This window comes from Populus trichocarpa, chromosome 13 (genome assembly GCF_000002775.5).
Source record: "Populus trichocarpa isolate Nisqually-1 chromosome 13, P.trichocarpa_v4.1, whole genome shotgun sequence".
Taxonomy (NCBI): Eukaryota; Viridiplantae; Streptophyta; class Magnoliopsida; order Malpighiales; family Salicaceae; genus Populus; species Populus trichocarpa.
In genome coordinates, this window is record NC_037297.2 from 12,549,487 (window position 1) to 12,574,989 (window position 25,503).

Genomic DNA, 25,503 nt, shown 5'->3' on the forward strand with positions numbered 1-25,503 from the left:
AATGAATAAAAAATATTTGAGAACTGAGTTAAGACAACACAAATTTGAAGTTTGAGGATTGAATTATAATTTGAGAGTCAATTTAGTAAAAAATTAAAAGAATTTAAAGTTTGAAAATTTATTTGAACTTGGAATTGTTTAATTAATGAAATCAGGGATCCAATTGTTAAATGTCAGAAGTTCAGAGGCCAAATTGAAAATATTCATTTCGGGTGAAAACGGTGTCGTTTTCAACGCACACTGTTCATCATCTCATCATCCTGAAGACCGATTCAACAAGGAGAAATGACACCAAAATCGAACCACGTCTCCTGCCCAGTCCTGCAAGAGCAAGACTGTCGACGACTTCATTTACAGGAAGAAATGGCACCAAACCCGGACCACGTCTCCTGCCCATGATCCCATTTCCAGATCGATTAACAGTCCTGCAAGAACAGGACTGTTAACGACTTCACTCTCTCTGGCCTTATTAAAGGCCAGAGAAAGACAAGCAGGGGGCAGACTAAAAAGGAAAGAATAGACAGAGAGTATATAGAAAGAAAAGGTAGTTAGAACCCAGGAAAGAACTAGAGCAACAAAAGCAGACAACCAAAGTGAAAGAAACTAGTAGAGAGAGAGGGAGACGGAAAGTAAAAGTACAGAGGAGAGACAGAGAGAAAACAAGAAAGCAGAGAACCAAGAACGAGCGAACAAAAAAAGCAAGAAAACTAGAGAGAACAGAAAAACCTAGTAACACGCAGACAGACAGAGAAGGAAAACAGAAGCGTTGTCAAGAGCACGCCATTACCATCGTCTTCACAGTCTTCAGCAACCAGGTAAGGTTTTTTTTTTTATTATTATTTTATCTCTTCCCGCTTTGCCTCCTTCATTTTAAGTCACATTGCATTGTTCAAGTGAATTTTAATTCACTGAACACTGTAGCAACACACGTGAATCAGCGCACGCGTGCTACTTTGCCCAGCCAGGTCACTGGCTTGGGCAAGTGACTGAACCAGGCCGGCTGCGTCCATCACATTTATTTATAGGTATTTCACCGTATACTTAATGTATGAATTTTTTTATTGTGAAATGCAAATCTGGTGCATGATATTTTTTTTTGAGAAAAATAAACAAACAAAAAAACATGCATGCATTGATTTAAATTTATTTTATTGGTTTATTCACTGATGTCAGAGTCAGTAATATCATATGTTTTGTTTTTTTTTGCTACGTAATATTTATCAACGTCAGAGTTTGAAGTATCCGTAGCTGAATATTTACTAACATCAGAGTCAGGAATATGATAATCAAACCATCATAGCATAAACCAACAAACTTTTAGCAATTTAAGACAAAATCAGCAATGCAGTCTGTCTTATACAGGACATTTAAGGGGTGATAATATCTTTCTCTTTACGTAACCAGTCTCGTATCATAGAATCTTTGTAGATCAGTTAGGATTTCTAGTGACCATAATACTAAATGATGATTTTTTAAACCAGACTTTTTCTATTTTAAAAACAAGATGCTAAAAATCTTTTCATTTCATTGAATTTTTTAAAACAACCATGATTAAAAATTTAAAACCACCATGATATCGGTTGCGAGACGCATCACAGATTAATTTTTTAGATAAAAGCATTGAAATTAAATCAAGTGCTGATCATTTGGATAATCGTCCATGAAATGCAGGTGATGTAAATTGAAAAGACATAAATTATGCATCCTCCACATCATAACAAAAAAAAAAAAAAACAATGGTTCGAATTTTGGTTTGTTTATACCATTTGCATGATTATGGAAAAGAATGTTAGTAACCAGTGCTCAAAGTCCTTAAAAATCAAAAGATTATTACTTCTAAATTAGTATAATAGACATGTAATATGGATAATAAAAAACTAGTTAATTCAAGTTAACTTGTAAAATTTATGATCCTGATTATAAAATTGGAATAATCTAATAAAAAAATTTAAAGAAAATCGCAAAGCTATTTTCTTAGAAAAAACTAATGTTGAACGATGAAAAGAAAAAAAAGAGGATGTTGACCTTGTTAACTTCTTAAACCCATAACTTGAGTCATTAGACCGAAAACACTATACATGGAAAAATCATAAAACTTAATTTTCAACAAATCAAATGCCAAATGATGAAACCGAGGAAAAAAAATCAATTACACATAAGGATCTAAAATAGAAAATAGCAAATAAAATAAAAGGAATCAAAATAAAAAATAAATTAGAGAGAGAGAGAAAGAACAAATTTTTGATTGGAGGGTTAAATTGAAAAGAAAAATAAATTTAACAAAAGGACAAAAAAATAAAAAGGACCAAATTATATAAAAAAAACAATACACCATAAACTTGGATTGAATGATGAAATTAAAAACCATCAAAATTTTTACAAAAGAACCAAGGAAAAAAAAAATAGAAATCTAAAGAAGAACTGGAAAAAAAAATTATACATGACAAATTAGAATTAAAGGATTAAATTGAAAACAAATAAAATTTTAACTAAAGGGTCAAAAACAAAAAATAGAAATTAAAAAAAATAAGGGTTGAAGTTGAAATATTGATAACAAAGAGAACCGACATGTATTTTTCAGGGTAGAAGAGAGAGAGAGAAAAAGGTCGACTGACAACAAACTGTCATGTCGCTGTCGACACGCACCGCATTAGAAGAAAGAAGACATGGCGATGCATCTAAATACACAACGAATGAGCATTTTATACCGTTGGGAGGCTCCACACTTGCCACCTAAAGTGCGCGGGTGCCCCTCCCACGTGCTGGTGCGTGTATGCCAACAATTTTTTTGAATTAATTAATTTTTAATTGAATTATAAACCAAAATGCCCTTGATTATCACAATAATTACAAGAAAAAAAAAACATGAAAGAAAAGACCAAAAGGCTCTTCGACCTATGATTTATTTATTTTATTCAAAGAGTATACTTATCAATTTACTCTACATGAATAAATAAAAAGATATTTATACACCTTTTTACTAGTTTTATAATTTTTTTATTTTAAAGGCGGTCAAGTCATTTTATTGTGCTTAAAAATAAAAAATACAATTATACCCCTGTATAATCCTTTTATAATTAATGCACCATGTGAAAAAGACTAAACACCCCCAACACAAAGGCAATTAGATTTTTTTTGGAAAAACAAGAATGTCAATGAACAGTGAAATCAATCTAGATACATGATGTTTTTACCTCCAGCTTTAGCATTTTTATATAAATTCTATATTTCTATGGAAATAAATAATTGGTTGGTTGAATTATCTCTACTTTATATTATCTAGCATAAAAATACAATAATTATCGAAATTTGGAGTTTTTTTCTTTCAAAATAGCACAATTAAAAAGAGGGTAAAATAATAGTTAAAAACTTAATTAGAAAAATAAAATAGTTTAGTCGCTAAACTGTTTGGAAGGAGGCAGGGCACATGTGGGGGTATTTAAGTCTTCTGCTTCGCACGAGGAAGTGATGTCGCGAGGTAGTCTAAAATCCCACATCGAGGAAAAACAAGAAGGGACATAAGGCATGCGGGTATAAATTAGAAGGCCTCGGCAACGATTCCCATACTTACCTGGACGGGATCAATGGGTGATCCTGAAGGCCCATGGTCTAGGTCTGTGACCTCCATTGCACACAGGAGGGGTGCTGGCCTAAGGTCTCCCCAAGAGGGAGAGCCTACGTCAAAATTTGTGGCAGAGGGGGCTGCGCGAGTCGCGGCCCCTATCCGATTCTAGTTCAAAATATACTTCACTTATCCTTAACTCGATACAAGATAAGTTTCATAGTACAAGAAACCTCGGCAAGCATATGTTAATCTGTACACTGTTCAAATAGCTCAGCAATTCGAAAGAGGACGCGTGGGTTCAGCATAAAGATAATCCATGGAATCGATTGCCTCATCAACAATGATTAATTTGAAAAACTCGCTACTCAGGTCTACCATGGCATGAACTTGCAGGCAGTCGACAAGATTGAACTGCATAGGCTGCATCTAAATCTCATTGACTCCAAATGTCGGCAGATGACAAATTGCAGTTCAACAAAGCGACTTGTATGCACAAAAAGGTAATGAATAGAATAATGCATACTGGACTTACACGAGCTTAAAATCAGGATACATTCATCAAATCAGAAGAAAAAAAAAAGGGGGGGGAAGTATTCTTTCTCTTGTAACTGTGCCAGGGTCACCTCGGACCAGATAATTCGACTGCATGTAGATTTTCTGTGGAGTCAACAATCCAGTCAGAATTAGGATGAGGAGCTAATTCCACCTCCTGACGTAGAACTTCAACCTTTTGCCACTCATCCCATCTCTCTGCCAAACCATCACCTTCAAGCATTCTCACCACATCCGACATCTTAGGCCGCTCCATTGGGGAGCCTTGAGTGCAGAGCAGGGCAACCTGGATTAGTTGCTCCACCTCAGCTTCCACATATTTGTTTTGGAGATCAGGATCGACTAGCATTTCTAGCTTTTTCTCCTTGAGAAGTCCTTTTACCTGAGACAGTATCAAGTGCATCAGGTACATTAACAGACACAACTACACAATACCTCGACAAAAACATAAATAAAATAAGAGCACAGTGAAATGCGCATACCCAATCAAGTAACATGACATCGTCATCATTTGCCAGCCGGGCAAGGTCAAAAGCCCTCTGTCCAGTAATTAGCTCCAGAAGCATGATTCCATACCCAAAAACATCAGTTTTCTCAGATGATTTACCAGTAGATAGGTACTCTGGAGCAATGTGTCCTATTGTACCACGGACAGCAGTGGTGACATGAGTATCCTTGTAGTCCATCAATTTTGCCAGCCCAAAATCCCCAACAACAGCCTCGAATTCCTCGTCCAACAAAATATTTGCAGCTTTAACATCCCGATGAATAATCTTTGGGTCACAATGATCATGCAAATAAGATAAACCCCTTGCAGATCCCAACGCAATTCGCTTTCGCGTTGGCCAATCTAGAGGAGGCTGTGAAGGTGGGCGTTCTACAAACATACATCCATGGAATGGTTAAGACAACGCTATAATTGTGCCAAGGCAGTTAAAATATCAAAGATAAATGCCAATGATAGCAAGCTTTACCCCTCAAACATGATGCAACACTTCCATTAGCCATGTAGGGATAAACAAGCAGTCTTTCAGTTGGTGTCATGCAAAAGCCACGTAACCGGAGGAGATTCCGATGCACAGCCATGCTTATCATCTCTACTTCTGTTTGAAACTGTAGCTCCCCTCCAGGCGTACGCTCTTCTTTAAGTCTTTTTACAGCCACCAGCGAGCCATCTGCTAGACGTCCTTTGTAAACCTTACCAAACCCTCCTCTACCCAGAATATTTTTGTTGCTAAAGGTATCCGTTGCAACTTGTAATTCTCTCAGAGAAAACCTTTTAAGCTGTCCTAGATGAACTTCAGGATCCTCTTCAGCTGCAAGGGAATATAAACATACTTAATCAAACCATCCTAAAAGTCTAAAATCTGTTTTCAGTTAATACACTAACCAGGCACATCAAAGAAGAACTCTTGAGGTTTCCTCCGACGCCACCAAGCAAATGCCAATGCTGGGGCAGCAAACAGTAAGGCTGCACCAGCTGCAACTCCTCCAGCAATTGCTCCAGTGGCACTATACCCTCCTGAAGTTACATGCAAAAAAATGCCCAAAATTAGCACAGGATATCAAATTCTAGACAAACTATTCACTTGTAAACCGAATATTAATCAAAAGTTAATCAAGTCAGACAATACATTTCATTTTCACTGATTATTAACAATAACATTAAGAAATGGTAGTTCTGCCTATGGCAGGTGAAACCTTGATGCCTTTGCAGACAAAAGAGATGAAGCTTCCAACTGGTTTTCCATTACATAATTGCCCACAAAAAGAAAACTAAATCAAGGAAAGTGAAAAACAAGAGATAAAAAATCATGGTTTCTTTAGGTGATGGAATTGGCAGTGTACATGTTTTAGACAACAATATCCATATCAGACTATAAATTTCTTAAAATATCACTGCATTAATCAAATGGGTTTTATAACCACAATTAAATCAATTTCAATTAATTTAAAACCTACAAGTTAAAATGTGTAGCATTATATTTTTGTGTAAGTAATGTTATATCACGTATTAAATATTCCGGCCAGTGTGCACAACACGAGAAATGAACAGGAAAAATAAAAAAAACCTTCATATTGATACAGACCATGCAGACACAAAATTCAGGAGTATTTTTAGCAGTATGCATAACTTGGACCACGCAACAGCTCACATTGACCATGCAATGCTAGAACAATGAACTTTGAGCATAAAAATCCCAGGTCCAGTTCACATGCCAAAAATGATGACCAACCACGCTGAAGGGTTAAGAAAAAACTACAATGGGAGAGCATGCTCTACACTTTTTAAGTTCAAACTAAAAACAAACGGCAGATTACCTGGTGAAGAAATTGGAGGTGGTGGGACAAATGGAGGAGGGGGAGAAAATGGAGGAGACCCTGGGCAGGGATGACCAGTAACTGGTCCACACAGATCCAAGTTGTTAGCAAAACTGAAAGGGAAAACGAAGCTTTTCAGAAGAGATTTCAAAACCAGTCTATTATAGACAGGTAATGCTCTGATGATAATCAAACCTTATGGGAGTGAATAGTGAAAAGGAACCATTATCTGGAACCACTCCAGAGAGGCGGTTGTTTGAAAGATCCCTGCATTTCAAAATGAAAAAAATAAGTAAAAATCTTAGTCTTGTATCGCAAATGATTACTTTGAAAGAGCAAGACATAATTCTTCATGACAGGTAGAAAATAACTTGGCACTCACAGTACTTGAAGAGCTGAGATATTAGTCAATGACATTGGAATTGGCCCCGTCAAACTATTGTTATTAAGCCGACTATCCTTGCACCAAACACGCCAAAATAAATAAATAAACAAGATCTAAAATCAATCAAGAGAAGCAACTCACATTGGCATCATAAACATATACCATAAAAGTCTATTTAAGGCTCCGTTTGTTTGCAGGAAAGTTGTTTCCTTTTGGAAAGTGAATTCCGGGGAAAGTGAATTCCTGGAAAGTGAATTCCGGGAAAGTATTTTCCGATGTTTGGTAGTGTTATGGAAAATGAACTGGAAAACACTTTCCAGTGTTTGGTTATGTTATGGAAAATGAACTGGAAAATAATTTATTAATGAATTAATTTTTTTTTCAAGTTTATCTAATATATATTAAATATTTAATATAAATATTTAATCACTTACAATAAAAGAATGAAATCTAAAAAGTATAATGATGAATGTTTTTATTATATCTTATATTCATACATAGCTTATTTTATAAAATATAACTATATATGTCATATCATATTATAGAGAAATAAGCTTGTGAAATATTTTTTAAGTTAAATATATGTTTTTTCAATTTTAAAAGCTTAAAATAAGTTTTTTTTTTTCATATGAAGAAAGCCAAATTAGTTTATGGTAAGAGTTATATATTACATTAGATTAACAACTATTTTAATTTTAATTTTTCGTCACTGGGAACCAATTAAATTTAATTTAGAAACAAAAATGTCTTGTAATTACAATAAAATGATTTATAAAATCCTTATGTTTGGATGCTGGGCCACCCACCCCCCTAAAAAAACAAAGAAATCATTAAAAGTCATAAAACGTTCACATGTTTTGTGAACAAAGGAAAGGAAAGTGTTTTCCTTAAAATAAGGAAAGGAAAACACTTTCCTGGCTTAAAGTGTATTATCTTCCTTTGACTGGAATTTGGATTCCTTTGACTAGTTTTCCTTATAGTTGTCAAACATGGGAAAGTGGGGAAAATGGTTTCCAGGAAAATGAATTCCTGGAAACAAACAAGGCATTAGGTCAAGGATATAAAAGCCATGTGAAATAATGAATTTGCACGATTGATTGGGCATGCAAGTGCAGATGCAGGTTAACAGCACTTGTGTGCATGTCTAACATGAAGCAACTGCAATTTTTCATTTGATGACTCCTTAGATATGGCTACAGCTCAGAGATTCTGGCAGTTCAATAGAACCAAGAGCCAACTAATAACTTCATTTTGTTTTCTTTTGCAGTGTAATAGCTCAAATGACCATTCAATCAAACATTAGTCATCCTACAACAATGTACACATAACAAAAAGCATGACTAGTAATGGATAGGAATAAAGAATAGATGGGATATAATGACAATTTGGAAACTACACAATAAACATTGAGACTGACTATTATAGGAGCATACTTACAGGAATCGCAATTTTGACAGCTTGCCCAAAGTGTCTGGAATGGGACCAGTAAAACTATTCAAGTAAAGATCCAAGCTCACCAGGGTAGTCAAATTTCCAAGATCACCAGGAATTGGTCCGCTTATGTTATTACTGTAGAGTTCCCTGTAGCAAACAATTTGGCTTGGTGAATCATGCAAGGAAAAATTAAAGATAAGGAAAGATGCATCGACGACAGATTCATGAAACAAGATTTAACAAACTGCTACGGGTCATTTTGCATAACTAGATCAAGCAGGATATCCTTTTTCATCTGTTCAAGACAAAATACATCATTGCTAAATTTGCTTGCAACAGTTTCCAAATAGCTATTTTGCGCCTTTTACCAAACAATTCTCCAGGTCTTGATCCACATGAGATGATGTTATATTACACTATCTAATTTACATACACCCAACTATAACATCGAGGCATGGAGCCAATGCAAGATCTAGGATGAATATCACAATGTAGCCATTTAATCTTGTTCTGCTAGATCAAGCAGCAGAAACAGTGCCACAAGGTTTTGATACATCTTCTAAACAAATTTTCAGTCGTGGAATACATTTGGCCACATTCAATCTCACTGACCAAAGCTAAAAGCACACAGTTTCATGCCAGAAAAGCATTAAATCCTTTTCCTGAGACCTTAGCACATACTATTGAGACTTTCCTATGCTCAAAGATGAGCATCAGTACATGTAAGATTGTTCCGTGAAAATGTCAAGGGGCCCTAGCTAGGTACAATGCTAAGATTTTTGGGATTGTAGCCATGGAGAAACAGGGCTTGAGTCTTGGGAACAAGCGCTTCCAGCAAAATGCTAAGATAGTCTCCAAATTCTTCCTCCCAGGATACCACTTCAGTGGAACAATACCCATGAAATGCCTTCTTTTTTTCTTCTTTATAACAAGATAGCATTTCACTCATTGTGAATGGAGTTATAATTAAGTGATGGGTGATCCAATACACAGAACAGGGGCTCAGAACATAAAACATTTCTTACTTTCTGCTGACTTGCAATAGGAAATACGAGTTTCACTCAACCAGACAGCTGACTACATGTGCGTTAGATTTAGTTAGACCACTGGAAATGCTAACATAGTTGGAAATATCCAATTCTTTCACAGTTCATTGTTCTGTCTCATGGGCTCCATAGTTTTAGTGAAAAATCTTTGGTTGCAACAGTCTGTCAAGAGAGCACCATCATCTGCATGGTTGGAAGTGAGAAAAATATCTGCCAACATAAACAATCTAGATAATATTTCCAAAATCGTTTCCCACTTGGAAGAGTATTGAGAGCAATATCTCATGCTGCTCTCTTTTTTTTGTCATCACATCTCCCATCCTTATAATGTAACCTCTTTAGGAGAACTAGCCCCGGCAGAGAATGCCGTCAACCCTTTCCAATTGACCTATGAACTTTCATCCAACCCATACGTCTGACATGAACTAGATCCTTTTCTACCCCAGTGAGGATATAATAACACAACATCTTCGAGAGCAAATGAAGCACTTGCTACTAATGTCATTCAAGAATCTTTTTTTAACTCGGAAAAGAATTGCTAAACTGTTCAACATGGAAATACATCTACACTTAAATGTATATGCACTAATTCCAAAATCATATTTTTCCAGAAAGAAGAAATAAACTTTTTGATGATTTCAGAAAAATATATTTCTGGGGAATCAACATTATTCATTTTGACAAAGAAATGAATGCTTGAGAACATTTATTTGTGTCTCCAAATGCAACTGGATCTGTAATATTGCACTTCAAAATCAGGGCAAGAGCAAGAGAACTGGTGCAGTGCACAAATGTATTCAAAATCAGAGAGCAGGACTTACAAGTATTGCAAGTTCTTAAGCAGGCCAAGCTGTGGAACAAGCTGACCAGATAAAGCAGCATTTCCAAGATCACTGTGCAATTAAGAAGAAATATCACAGCCTTGTAATCCTCAGGAATGCTTAAGTAAGCTAATACGTTTGTAACAAGTTACATCATAAGCTTGTTCTTGAGGAACACCAAAAGGGCAAGAAGCTTACACTCTTATAACACTATTATCATTGTTACAGGTGACATGAAACCACGTGCATGGGTTGACAAGGGTAGGATCCCAACTCTGCAGGACATTGTTTGGATCATTCAAATTGCTCCTCAGGCTATGCAAAGCATCACCTGTTTTCAAGCAAGCAAACCAGTTAAGTTAGGGGTTGACAACTGATAACAATACACTAGTTAAGGCACATTATATACAGAGATAAGTCAATGAGGTATAGGAACAATGAGGCTGACCCTTGCTTCAGGGCATTTCATCTATAAACATGAAAGAAGAAGAAAAAAGAGATTTTTTTTCTCAAAAAAGAAGAAGAAAGCGCAGGGTTTAAGGCAGAAATGCACAAAATGTGCAAGACAGGAATCATCTCACAGTAACCATCCATTCATTATCTAATGTATATGGAAGGATATACATCCACAACAAAATGTATCTCCAAGCAAGTACAGATTCTTAAAGCATTTGATACATCCCTCTAGAGATATGAATTTTAAAGTGGAGAACAAAAAGGCAATGTCTCAATAGGCAAATTCTCAGGTACACATAAAGCCATCTCAACTATCATCTTAATTCTAAAAAGTAACGAACAGTAAAAACTAACATAGAATCTTTAACTCTTGAGCTAAAAGATCAACAACCTTTACCTCAAATTTACATCACACATTCAAATTCACCATCAAAAGCAATAAATTGAAGAATTCAATGAGATCACCAGTACCCATTATCAAAGTACTTTACTCGACCACAGAAACTCATCCTTCACTCACCAAACAATTAATGAAAGCAAAAACAAAAACCCATTTTCACAAATCACCAATATAGCAAAAAAAACCGGGATCAAACTCAAATTTTCCAAAAAAGAAAAAACCTACAAAACTACAGTACCAAAAAACCAATAAATGCGCGCAGAAACAACACACCTTCCATATTACCCAAAACCAGCCATACTGGATGCAGCAGCAACGCCAAGATCAACAACCACACAAAAAGAAAGTTCCCAACTTTCCTCTCCATAACCCCCCAAAGCTCTTGAATTTAATCTCTCAAGCTCCTCAGATCCAAACAACAACAAACCAAAACCCAACTCACCATTACATAGGCAACCAAAAATTAAAAAATAAGACCCACAAAACCCCTAACATTCCATTTTCTCTTTCATCTCCGTGACAACAACAAAAACACTAACAACCCCACCATTTTTCTCCCTCTAAAAACTAACCTGATCTCTCACACCCCATTATACCTCACTTCAAAAAGGTCACAACTTTATGACAAGACCACAAAACCCACCACAAAAAAACACAACAACAATTACCAAGTCGAAAAATTTCAAAGCATTTTCGGTTCACTACCACTTCACTTTCTTTTTCGTAATAATAGTAACTAAAAATGAAAGGAAAAAAAAAAAAGGAAGCTCTCCTTTTCAGCTTAATGAGTGAAAGTGTGCGCTTATCTATGTTTATTTATTACACCTTTTTTTCTTCTCTTTTTTTAATGGTTTCCTCTTAAGAGGAGAGAGATGTAGCGTTGCCCGGACAGGGAGCTGAAGGTACCCGTTGCCCGAACGCAGTCAAAAACAGCATTCGCGCTATATCGTGGAAAGTGACGTGACCCCCAAAAACACCGTTTTTCTGTCAATACATTTTCTTGGGGTAAGGTATAAATTTGTCCTTGTGCTATTAAACTGGTAAGGCTTTGGTCCTTAAACAAGAAATTAATTATGTTTTAAGGACATATAATTCTACTAATTTCTAATTACCTTTGCATCAGTCATCATAATTACTTGATTTGTTAGCCCATCAACCTCAATGGTTTTATCCCCATCATAAATTTCAATACCTTAACCTTAATCAGATTGTAAAACCTTTGATCAAGTAAATTGGCCCTCAGAAATTTAATTTATAAGAGTAAACAAGATTTTCAAAGCAAGCAACATTAATCATGCAAGGGTTTAGAGCAACTGTAAAATTGAATCCCTTTCACCTAATCAAGATTATTATACATTAATGAACAAATTCATCAACATCAACACCAACACATGCGCATGATCAATAAACATAAATCCAAACATGAGTATTGTCGTTGGAAAAGAAAAGGTATGATTTTGTACTCCAAACATCTATGAAGCGGGATGCGTCTATGTACATCCACAGACTCGATTGATGAAATGTTTTGTCGAGGGACCAAACATTCGGTGCCTTAATAATTGGGGGATAGATCTACACTTTTGTATAATGTTTTGGTTTGGACATGTCAATATTCGGTCCAAAGGGTGTGATAAAGGCATGAGAGATCTATCTTTGGTATAATAGCGATGTGTGCCCGTGTGTGTGTTTTATTTAAATAAAAAACAAAGCGTCTTCATTTCCGTTTGAAGGGGTATATTTATTTTTTTAAGAAACCGGCCCGTTCTATAACGGAAGAAGTCTACTGATTGAACAGAACAGCCTGTGTACGCCTTTGTGTTCCTGATTAATTTCTTTTTATTAATTTGAATATTTAAGTCAGTTTATAGATATTTTAACTAATTTTACGAGTCTTGAAGTTAATGATCAATGATCATAAATTTTGTAAAACTTGAACTAGTAACTTTTTAAAAAAACCTAAAACCTGATCAATTAAGTAAAACATTGTGATTTTTTTTTTTTTAGCTGAGCAAGAAGAAGATACAGAAGTAGGGTTATGAAGAGGATGTCGGCCTACAAGGGAATTCTCAGCACTGTACTTGGATCTTCTGTTCTTTTAAATTTGTGGGGGCAATATGCCCTAACAATAACAATAATAATAAAAAAGGATGGATCTTCACTTCAAAAACCTAATGGTAAAAAACCCAGCAATCAGAACTTCGAAGACTGGCCCCTTGAGGAAAAAAGGTCAGTAGCTTTTTCTCTTGTTTAATTTGGGAAAGAAACGAGCCTCATGGACGTGTAATTCCATACCACTGCACGTGTTCACCTATTTGTTTTTTAAAAAAAGTTTAGGTATTAGAAAGTGATAAAAATGAAGTATGAATTAAGGTTTCTTTTATCATGTTTTGTAATATAATTATAATTGTCATACCCCTAGTTAGAACATAACATCATGATAACCTTTCGTGAACGAGTTAAGAGGTCTTTGATTGGATAAAGAGTTGCTACATAATATTATGATTACTAGAAACTCTAATTGATCTTTAAAGATTCTAGAAAAAGAATTGGTTGCCTAAAACAAATATATTAACACCTCTAATATGTCTTATCTAAGATAAGATGCATTATTTTTATTTGTGGTTGTTATAATCTGATGATGTTTTAAATCCTATTATTCTATTTTGACAAGATTGCTATGATGAACAGACCTTAGTTTCTTAAGTCAAGAACTTGGTCTAAAAAATATATAAAAAAAACAAGTCTATTCATAGTTTATACACTACAAATGAACCACAACTAGAAATCCAAAGAGTCAGTGATTTTCATTTTCTATCTTTTCTCTTTTCTATTTTGGATGTCCATAACTCTTGTACCATGAGACATGGGTTGAAATATCTCTAATTATTGTTGAGGCTTCTTTTAGAATAAACTTTGATTTTTTTGCTATTGTATCATTTCGAATAATATTTTAGATACAAAAACTCATTGTAATTTTTATTCTTATATTAAAAGTGAATGAATTGTATTATTTCTAATAATTTTTTGGATATTGAGCTTTAACAAATTTTTATTGAGCTTAGTCTTTTGTAAATTTTTTTTAACAAACTTAAAAATTAGATGCAATACCAAACCAAATTGAATTACATGAAACCCGACACAATGCCAATACCTTTAAATTTTCACACTACAATATATGCAAATTAATTCATCAAGGTTTTCTACTTGGAAACAAATTGAATAATTCATGCATTAGAATTACTCAATATCAGACCTACTGTCACGGGGCGCTCGTGGCATCGAGCAATGATGAGTCGGCCTTCTGAGATGATGTGTTAAAAAGAGGGTTTGAGTATAATTATAAAGTTATATTCATTTAAAGTATAATTAAGTCATTACTTCTAATTAAATCCTTTAATTGGACCAAAATTAATTATTAAACATAATAAAATTTTCAATTTGGCCAATGATTAGATTAAATTGGCCTATTAAAAATCTAATTATATTATTGGGCTTAATTTTTATGTAGATTTATCCAAAAATCATTTAATTTGACCTAAAATCCACATTGTTTCTTCATTTTTGGTACAAAAGGGTCTGATTAGGCTTCTAATTTGTCAAAACAAATTCAGTTTGATTTTTTTTATATATTTGGTACCTCCTCAACCTGCTTTTATCAAAATATCAGTATTCTTGCTATTATTATTATTTTTTATTTTTTTTTAAAAGGATAAATTTCGAAAAGTAACCTAAAAATAAATTATAACACCTACTATTTAGATATAAAATAAGATTTTCTTAACTTACAATACCTGTAACCCAATATCTTTAAATGGAAAATTTCCAACAGACTTAGAACTTAATTTTTCAAAAGACCTTTTGAACAATAATCTATGGAAAAATCTCAATAAAAACAACAACAACCAAAGGATTCTGCAAAGCATTATTCAATGTTAGAAAATAATATAAATCATATTCTGAAATTTTACCTAACAACTTAAGCTATTTGGTTGAGATGATTTTTTGATATGGTATCAGAGTCTTGATCATCAAGTGGTTACGAGTTCGAATCTCATCATCTTCATTTAATTGATAAAAATTAAGCACAAGATAGTGTAAGCATGTGCAAGTTTCAAGTTCAAAAGGCTGAACCTTATCTAATAGCTTAAACTATTGGGTTGAGATGATTCTTTGACAATAAAAAAATTAATCCTCTCATGTGCAGCAACAAACCAATATCGAAGTGTTGTGAATATTATTGCTGTAAAAGATGCACAATCCTGGAACCCTCAGCTCGGATAATAGCAATCCAAGTCTATCTTGTGGGTCAGCTCATACTCGTTCTTCTTCTACCTTCCATAAAACCAGTCGAACATAAAACTTTGATCCCCACTGTTGACAATGATCAGAGAAGAGGAAGAAGACAATATGTACGTAGATTTTTCAAAAGAAAAAAAAAATCAAAGTAAAAGAAGAAGAGATTTCTAATACCTGAATAACAATAGTTTAAATTAACGTACTGAGATTTCTAACGAGAACAATAATTTTGTAAGTGAGATTCTCCATTGACAGATAAGTTGAATTAATACCTTAATAACAACCCATTTAGGTGGTGGTCTAGTGATAAAAGTTTGGGACCAAGAGGTTTGCTCCCTCTGTGGTCTCAGGTTCGAGCCCTGTGGTTGCTCATATGATGGCCACTGGAGGCTTACATGGTCGTTAACTTCAGGGCCCGTGAGATTAGTCGAGGTGCGCACAAGCTGGCCCGGACACCCACGTTAAACTAAAAAAAAAAAATACCTAAATAACAAGTTATATCATCTGACATCTCCTCCCAGGAGTAGGTAAGGGTAGATTCATCTGTGTCATGTCTCTTTAATAATATTTCTTACCCTATGCACACCCAACTTACCTTCACAATTCACAAGTGATCAACCTGTTTGTGCCATGCATGCTGTTTATTGATTATAGTCTGCTGATAATAAGTTTTCTTTCAAATATTGGGCAGATAATCTCGTATGTTTAGTTGAAAAAACTAACTAGTTGGAAACCATCTTTCAATATTTTATCATAAATTAATTAAAAAATAACTAAATATTTTGAGTTATTAAATTTACTTGGTCGTTCGTGAACATTGACATTAAATTTGTTTTCTATATATGACATCCTATTTTTATAATACAATTATAACTCGTAAGCTGACCTTGTAATATTCTTGGAGAATAATGTTGTTTAGCTGACCTTGTGACCTTGGAGAATAAGTATCCTTTTGCCAAAATATAACTCGTAAGCTGCAAACGAAGAATCTTGGACTATATATTAGGATTTCTTGTAAAATAATAATAAAAAAACCACTTGCTTAGTAAGCCAATACTATCCTTGTTGAATATGGAAGATCTGAAACACATAGTGTCTAGATATAAAAAAATCCTGAAAATTCATAAATTAAAGGAAAAATAATTTTAAACTAACAAGAAAAATAATGTAATTCCTATATAGTAGCTTCTGATTTTTATTACAAGATCTTCTTAAAATTTGATTGGAATTTGATTGGAATGAAATTTTAATTTTATATAAAAAAAGATCTCTGAAATTTTCTTATAAATTTCAATCGATTTAATGATTAAATTGGAAATTATAATTGTTAGCGTAAACTTTCACATTGAAAAATAACATAAACATAAAACCATCTCTTTAATTTTAATTTTTTTTTGTTATTAACTTTACATTTGACTCAATTAACACCTCTAAAATGCATCTTTTCGATGTAATGGCTGCTTCTCAAGTGATTTCTTGCTTGCAATCGAGTTCTTTAGATGAGTCATGGCGAGGAACTATTTTTGCTGAGATTCTGAAACATTTGTTTAATGCCCTGGGAGGTATTTTCTGTGTTCATGTGAGGAGAAACGGGAACACGGTAGCTCATGATGTCCTGGCCCGTAGCATAGAAGGAGGTATATACATATGGCTCATGCTGCCACCAGATTGTCTTTATAAAGTGATTGTTTGTTAATTATGTTGTAGGTAACTCAATGTTAATAGGTTGAGACTAAAAAATTTGTTTTTTTATAATTTTAATTTTGAATTATATAATTAATAATATAATAGTTATTAAAAATTTATATAATTATTAACTTTAAAATTTATAAAATTAGTGAAGATATATATAAATTAATTCAAAAAATAAATTTAATATAAAAAAAAGTGATCCTTTCTGTGGGGATTCTATTAAAAAATGAACTCATCAGCAATTGAGTATTGTATGAATGCTTCGATGAGCTAAGAAACTTTAATGTTTCTGAACCTGCCGACTCCATCATTCCCAAGATAATCATTAGGTTACTCTTTGACATTCATGGTAACATGGTACCTCTGGTCTTCCTTTCTGGAGGTCGGCATTCTCTCTCTCCTGACTTAAATACAGGGTGCATGTCTTTTACATACGAATGAAATTGTTCTTCTGATTTATTTTTGTTTTACAATGCCCTTAGCACCGCAAGAAAACATCACTGCACAGTAAAGTTTTTATCTATTATTCTAATCACCCTTCTGCCGTTGCTCTTGATTTTTAGCATCACTTATTCCAAGTATATGGTTACATGCAATGTTGAAATGTAATTCTTGATATTAAAAGAAGAGGAACTCCACAAATCACACTCGAATTGCAAGAACTGTTCTACCATTGACGTAAGAAATGACCACAGACATGGTGGTCTTGAATTAGTAAACAGCCTGCAACTGGTTTGATACAATGTCAAAATATTATAGTCATCAAAAACTTGGGGCGACTTCGAAACTTTGATTCCTACGCAGAGAAGAGGAAGAAGAAAGGTAGCGTATTCAGACTTCTGACGAGAACATTAGATTTTTTAAGTGAGATTCTTCATAGACAGAGAGCTGCGATCCCAGTAAGAAGAATTTTTAATACAAATAGTCTAATATACGATCGGAGTAGGTGTAAAAAGACAAACAGAGAAGGGCCATGGCATGATGTATTATCATCTGAATTCTGACATCTCCTCCCAGGAGTAGGTAAGGGGTAGATTCATCTGTGTCATGTGTCTTTAATAATATTTATTACCTCATGACAATTCAAGCTATTTACTTGGATACCCTCACGAGTGACAATTCAAGCTAGACAATTAATAACAATTATTTCAAAGATCTCAAGGACGACTAGCTAGTTCCTGAAACTATACACTAGCTAGCTTCATTAATATATACACAAACTAGTTTTGTAGAATTATACCATAATGATATTGTAAGGTAAAATTAGATAGATGATATCCGTACAAACACATGTAGATAACATATATGGGTTAAATAATCAGATGAAATTAAAGGGGTGTATGATAATGTTGAATGATTAAAAGGTAATTCCATTTAAATCAATTCTTCATTATTAATAAGCAATAACTCAATATTCTCCATTTCTTAAAAGACTTGAATTCGAACTTCTCATTTGTATAAAAAAAAACAAAAAAAACTCCATTAGTGAGCATTGTTTCAAGTAACTAATTAGGTCATGTCTTAAGAATGATATGCATTGTATAATTTGCGTTGTAAGTTCCTCATGCATGCAAATTAAAAACTTTTCCATTCAGGTAATTACAGAGAAAGCTAAAACACTTCGGAAAACACTTTTTATATCCCTTTGTTTATTGTGGATTCAAATAGTAAATTGATGATTTTATTATCGAAAAAACTCTTAATAACCTGTCTTTTATAGGTATATCGGTTTTTTTCTTCAATTCATTTATCATTTTAGAATTGTTTAGAGGTGTTTCATTATTCTTTTAGACAATAAAAAGGCTTTGGTGCACTTAAAAGTAAATAATCATTTAACTATCGTCTAGGGTTTTTTTTGGGCATTTCATATTTTTTGCTACAATATTAATCAATTATCCTTGGATTCAAATTTTCAAAAGCTTTACTTGAGGGACTAATTTGTAATTTTATAATGGTTTTTTTTTAAATAATGTTTGGGTACCTAGAGTAGAGTAGTATTTTTGCAAATAAAAAAAAACACAAAAAGATGCTAACATATACGTTGTATTTGTCAGCTGCTCCACTGTCTTCGAGAGACACATGTGGTTGACTCTGATGATTAAAAATATTATTATGTTTCCTCATTCAATTTATCTTGGTCTCCTCTTCTTTCTTATATGATGTATGTAGTCGCATAGGCCTTTAATGCGTCATTAACATTCTTTTCTTTCTCTTTTTTCTTTCTTTTCTTTTTTCTCCTAGAAATCCATGCTAGGATCTCCACGTTTTCATATAAGCTCTTCAAGTTAATTTTCTTTAGATTTTGTCCCTCATTTTTTTATTTTTATTTGTTTTATTTTAATTCATTTCTCAAATTTTGTTTTTTTTTTCAATAGTATCATCCTTTAATTTTTTTGTTTATCGGATTTAGTTTTTATTCTTTTAATTTTTTAATTTAAGATAATTTTTTAATTTGTTTTCCTTTTCAATTTCACCCCTTCATTTGTTTTTCTCCTTTCATATTTGATTTACGTTCTTTTTTTTTTGCCCTCTTGCTTTGGTTAGTATTTTAATTTGAGATTTTTTTTTAATTCATCATTTAGTATTAAATTGGTTGACAATTAAAATTCTTAACTGAACCTAGGTTTTTAATTTCATGTGTTGCAAATTTAAAATATTAACCCCGGTTTAAAAGATTCACTTGAATCAATTAGTATGGGTTGAAATAATAAATTTACTGGTTTTTTCTATAATGACTTTTATACTCGCCCTTCTTCGTTTATTGTGGATTAACTATTTTTTAATTAATCGAGGTTATTGCTGTCTTTTTTATTCATTTTTGCAAAATTAAGTTACTATAATGTCCATAAATGCAAAACAACACTTAACTTGGGTCTAAGTTTTTTTTTTTTTAGTTGCACTTTTAAAGCTTGACTTAAGGGGCCTAATTATCATCTTAAAGGCAATTTGATCTTTTAATTAATGTTGATAATAATTAAAAAAATTATTTTATTCTTTTTCCTATTTCATCCATCGATGTTCAATTGGTTGAGAAATAGACTTAGTGAATAATTTTTTTCTCTGCTTTATTTAGGGTTATCATGGTCTTAAATAAACGTCAATTTTAGGTTTGATGATTGAAATTGCGAGTATCTAATTTTTATCATATAATTAAGTAAAAATTGTTTTAATTTTTTTTTTATCAAACCTAGCTAATAAGTTCATGAACCAAGTTTTGTGTAAGCGAGGTCATCAAATGTGCTATCGTCTCAATATTATTTTTTTTAAAAGTTATTTTTGTTTTTTATAAATTGATCAATATTTTTAGCGGTCATCCAGCTTTTTTTTAAACCCATTAAATTAACTAATTTATATCAAGTTAGTTTTTATATGATTCAATTGGAAACTCACCTTAAACAAGAAATAGGTAAAAAGATTTCAAAATTTATTTACTTGCCGAGATTAACAGCATTGCAAAAAAAAAAAAAAAAAAATCCACTCTCCTAGTTTTCTTTTTTACAATTTACATTTAATGGGCTAGTTCATATTAGATTTGGTCATAAAAGGGTGCATACACGTAAATAAGAGGAGACAAAAAGGGGGACAGTTTCGTACTTTTGTCAACGATAGTCATGATACAATACACATACACCACCAGACAACCATTGAGAAAACTATTTAACTAGGGCTGTTAACTGTTGAGGTTAGATCAAAGAAGAAGAAGAAGAAGTATCAAAATGGGTTCCTATCTCTCTTCCTTCTTTATTGAAGCTCATAATGCTCTTCTACAGTTCTTGGGACTGGTTATTGTTGATCATCAAAGTAAGACCCAAGAAGGCTCGTCAACTTCCAGTTCAGAGAAACAAGAGGATGAAAAAGCCTCTGAAGAAAGCTCCCAAGATCCTCCTCCAACAACAACCGACCCAAAAGCTGATCCTCCCACAGATAACTCTGTAATCTCTCTCTCTCTCTCTCTCTCTCTCTCTCTCTCTCTCTCAGCTTGTGAATCCAACATGTGAAATGTGACTTGATTACCTATCGATGTGATATTAAGCTTTTTTCTCATCTGTTTTGGGCTCAACAAGTGGAGTAGTTCCTGAATTATCAAATCGACATTAATAACTTAATTTCTCGTATCCAACAGATAAACTTGCATTCCAAATTAAATTCGTGTAGCACTAGTAATATTTTTTTCTTCTTAAATATATATGACTCATGATTATTAGTTCAACAGAATTATACCAGTTAATATTTTGTGTGATGTGCATATAGGAAGATCCTCCTGCAGTCACTGTAAGTGCTCTTGCGAGGCGGACTCCACCAGTAAGCAGCGGGAGCGGTGGTCAGATTAATTAATTCCACCTCAGCTTAAGAATCGCAGAAGCTCAAAGATCTGTCGGTCACACCATGCTAGCTTCGCTAAAGTCCAAAAAATCATCTTCTCTATAGATTTCACGAGTACTAGTTGTAATTATTGTGTGTGCGCTTAGGGATACTCTCCCCCCCCCCCCCCCCCCCCCTCTCTCTCTCTCTCGGGTGACATGAACTTGAAAATCTTGTACCAGTTATACATATATGAATATTACATATGTTTAGGTTATTGTTTTGAGGCTTTAAATTTTCAGACAGCAAACCTTATAACTGCAACATCATAACTGCACTGCACACATGACGCACTCGACACTTGGGAAGGCTGTCTCTTCCATGCATTAATGGAGTCCATGCAACGGATCCCTTCATTTTTAAGGGCTTAAAAGAGAAAGGTACTCTGTACTAAAGATAAGTGCAGGTCTTTCATTAAAGGAGTCATTTAATTCTTAACTTCAAATGTTTGACCCAACTAATCCACTATCAGGTCTATGAACAGCCTGATCATATGGCGATACAAAGATATAATATTAATTTGAGTTAGGTTATCATTATTTTAACAATGACACAATCATATTATTATATATTAGGTTATAAACATGGTTAGTGTTAATTGTTACTCTTAAGAAAGAGAGATAAACTTGCTGATAGGTATATTAATCTGACCACTACAGTAAGGATGAATAATTAACTTTGATCTTTCCTTGCATGAGATGTAAATCTTTTGTTATCTATCAAGATATTGTTATCACCTGAGTTAGAAGCTCATTGATAAATATCACACAATCGAATTCAATTGTCTATATATTAGGGTTTGTTTTTGGTATCTATGGTCCCGTGAGACTTCCATAATTATTTTTTCTATGAACTGAGATTGGTTACACTAGGTCAGACTAGTCTTTGGACTGATGTCAACCCATCTTGATGCTTTTAAAAGAGGCCAGATGCAACAAGAAATTAGAAATTGTACAAGTATAAAGCTTAAAGCTATTTGTCCCGTGCTTTTGTTATGAGTTGAGTAATTTTAGTTTTTTTTTTTAAATGAATGTACATGCTTTCTCAACGGGTTTGTGGCCATGAAAAAATATTCTCAATAATTTTTTTTTATATACTCGGGTAATTAAATAAATTAAGAATCATTTATACTAATATACATATAAAGATGTTAATGATAAGTAAATACTAAATTAAAAAAGTCGAGAGATAGATATAAATTAAGATATTTAATCTTATAACACATGTCATATACCTAACTGTGTTTCATAACTTTATTTCTTTGAATAATTCTTTTTTAATAAAACTATTATCCATGCTTATAAAATATAAATAAGTTATTAACGATAACCAGAGACTAAACTAAAAAAAATAAAGAAATAGATGTAGTTTAAGATATTTGAATTCGCAACACAGACCATACATATCATAAACTCTTTATCTAATCAAACAATAAAAGAATTGGCCCGGCTACGCCACATATCGGAGCAAAAAATATTGAATGCAAAAAAAGAGTCTAAACATTGCTAACGTGTTTCTTAAGAAAACAAATAGATTTTAATCATAAATTCAAAATCAGTTGCATACTCGATGATATTTTTATTTAATATTGAAACAAAAATATATTAGATTTATCTGGGTTAATCTATGAAATCTATGGAGATAATCTTGCAAAAATAACTTAGAAAGCTCAATCCCCAATTAACTCAATGTTGAAGGAAAAAAAATGATAAAAAGCAACACTCAATTGAAAAAAATAACCCAAGTGAACTCGAGTCAACCAACTAAACTCGCGACATAAGTCATGCATATCATTAAATTCATTTTTTTTTTATCTAAGAGATTAACTTTTATTTAATTATATGACAATAAAGCGAATGATAATTTTTTATATGAAATATTTTTTAAAAAGAAAAAACTAGACTGGAGCGTGGGATTGAGAAAAAAAAAAACTAGATCATTGATAACAAAAGGTGAAATTGTATTTTTTTTATTTTCAAGTTCAATAAAAAAATAGATAATTGATAACAAATAGTGAAATTATTATTTTTTAATCAAGGGACAAAAAATGCATTAAACCAAAAAAAATAATAAGACGTTGTGGCTTAACCCATCAAACTTGCAATCCAAATCATGAACTCAATCGAGCTCAATACTTGTTTTTTTTTAATTTATATTTAATGTAAATATAAAATAAAAATTGAAAAAAGGCCAAAAAAAGTTGAGCATTGTGCCAGCTTGCATGCCTAGGCTTGGTTTTGTTGTTTTTTGAAAAACAAATAGGCAAATAACATGTTGTTTATCAACCCAAATTCCTAGAAAATTAGGTGGGAGGGGGGGGGGGGGCACTAAAAATCAAATTTAAAAATACCTTTAGAAACCAATTCATCAACCCAAAAAACAATAAAAAAAATCAAAATTAAATCGGGTTAGATTTGTCTTTTTCAACATAAATATGTTTTTCAAGCAACATTGAGACTCCAAATAATCACCATCAAACTTTTTTCATTGCATGGAACCCGTGAATAACAAGAACAATTATTTTGGTGGCCGGAAAAGACGTGAACAATGACCTTTTCTCTTAACACCATTATCCAATAATCTATCTCTCTCTCTCTCTCTCTCTCTTGTCTCTCCTATGACAAGGACTAGAAAATATTAAAAATAAATATTTATACCAAGATTGAATTGCAAAAAATATTAGGGACTAAGTTGGTTAGATACTGAATTGGTATAATTTGGAAAGTAGGAGAAATAAAATAAACTTTTCACAAGAACTTTGAACCCATCACCTATTTTTTGTGCCTTTACCACATTGGTCATCGTTTTTTCAATCTTGTCTTTGATCAACAAATTTGAATTAATCACCATTTAATTTGGCTCTAGAAGGATGTAATCACTCAAAAAAACAAGTTTGTGAAAAATTAGAAAAAAATTGAACAATAAGTTCACAACGAAATGTGAGAGTGTAATGTAATTGTCCCACACGTTTTAGTGTTTTATATAATAATAATAATAATAATCACTTTCAACTGACACTTGTGGGGTTAGATATTGTGTTCACTAACCTTGAGGTAGCTCAACTGATCAGATCTTGAGTTTGCTTCTCACTAATCATAAGTTTGAGTCCCCTCAAAGCTATTAGAGGCTTACATAGTCGTTAATTTCAGGACCCGTGAGATTAGTCAAAGTACACACAAACTAACCCGGATACCACCCTAATAATAATAATAATAATAAAAATATTGTTTCCACCGAGAGCCTTTCACACATGCTAGTAAATTCAGTGGTTCATAGATAGAGGGTTCAATTTCAAGATTCCTTCGGTCGAAGGTGAAAATAAGCTAGTCTCCAAGACCAGAAAGCTGCCGCATTTTTTTAAAAAAAATTATCAAGTAGCAGAATATCTGCGGGTCTCCTTTAATTATCACAACTAATCTTTTATAATTCAAAATTAGTCTACTCTTCTAATAAATTGCTTCAGATGACAAGAAAATAAATCATTAAACCTTAAATCTTAAGTTTTAACTCAATTGACTTCTTTAAAAAATTGACATGTATCTACACTTAATCTAGCTACGTATAAATAGATGGAATAAAGGGAATGTTTAAGAGTTTGATGGCGATTGTTTTTTTAAATTATTTTATTTAAAAATAAATTAAAATAATATTTTTTAAAATTTATTTTTGATATTAATGAAAACTAAATTACAATATCCTTAAAGACTTGGCTTTCTTCAGAAAACTAAGTTAGAGCTACCTTAGTTTCAACAATGCCATAGAGCTCCTCTGTAGAAATTAGAAAAAGAAAATGAAAAGAACACATGCTCACATGTTGAAATCCTATACCTTTCATTCTCAACTTTCAAAAGGATTTCAAGAGGGCTATATATTATCTTTTTGGAAAGGAGGCAGTTGATTATTAGGAAAAAAAAACTTAAATTTGTGGATGGAAAGAATAACTTGTGGACTGGCAAAAACTTTGCAAGATAGAAGCAATAACAGTAGACTCATCATCTTGTGTGGTACCTAGCTATGTCTTCCATGCCAAGTTCTTTCAATGCCCACTAAAAGAGATGGATGATAGATCATATGCTATAGCAGCTTCCTCAGCAGTGTCAAATGTGCCCAGCCAATTTCTCTTCTTGAGACTTGTTTGGAAGTGTGATAAATGTTGAATTAATTTGCAGATA

At 32.9% G+C, this 25,503-nt stretch overlaps 1 protein-coding gene and 1 non-coding gene across 2 annotated transcripts; one reads left to right on the forward strand and one right to left on the reverse strand.

Annotated features, from left to right (window-relative positions):
* Nucleotides 1-3,563: 3,563 nt before the first annotated feature.
* LOC112323922 (U1 spliceosomal RNA) lies at nucleotides 3,564-3,723 on the forward strand. Its single transcript, XR_002977467.1, has one exon. It is a non-coding gene; the product is annotated as a U1 spliceosomal RNA (small nuclear RNA).
* A 245-nt stretch (nucleotides 3,724-3,968) lies between these two features.
* On the reverse strand, nucleotides 3,969-11,810 carry LOC18104501 (somatic embryogenesis receptor kinase 2). Its single transcript, XM_006376276.3, has 11 exons — nucleotides 11,255-11,810; nucleotides 10,324-10,456; nucleotides 10,126-10,197; nucleotides 8,262-8,405; nucleotides 6,822-6,893; nucleotides 6,635-6,706; nucleotides 6,440-6,552; nucleotides 5,508-5,639; nucleotides 5,092-5,433; nucleotides 4,600-4,994; nucleotides 3,969-4,499 (listed from the first exon to the last, which is right to left on the reverse strand). Exons 1-11 carry the CDS (start codon nucleotides 11,346-11,348, stop codon nucleotides 4,185-4,187), a joined length of 1,884 nt encoding a protein of 627 aa, XP_006376338.2. The 5' UTR covers nucleotides 11,349-11,810; the 3' UTR covers nucleotides 3,969-4,184.
* Nucleotides 11,811-25,503: the final 13,693 nt, after the last annotated feature.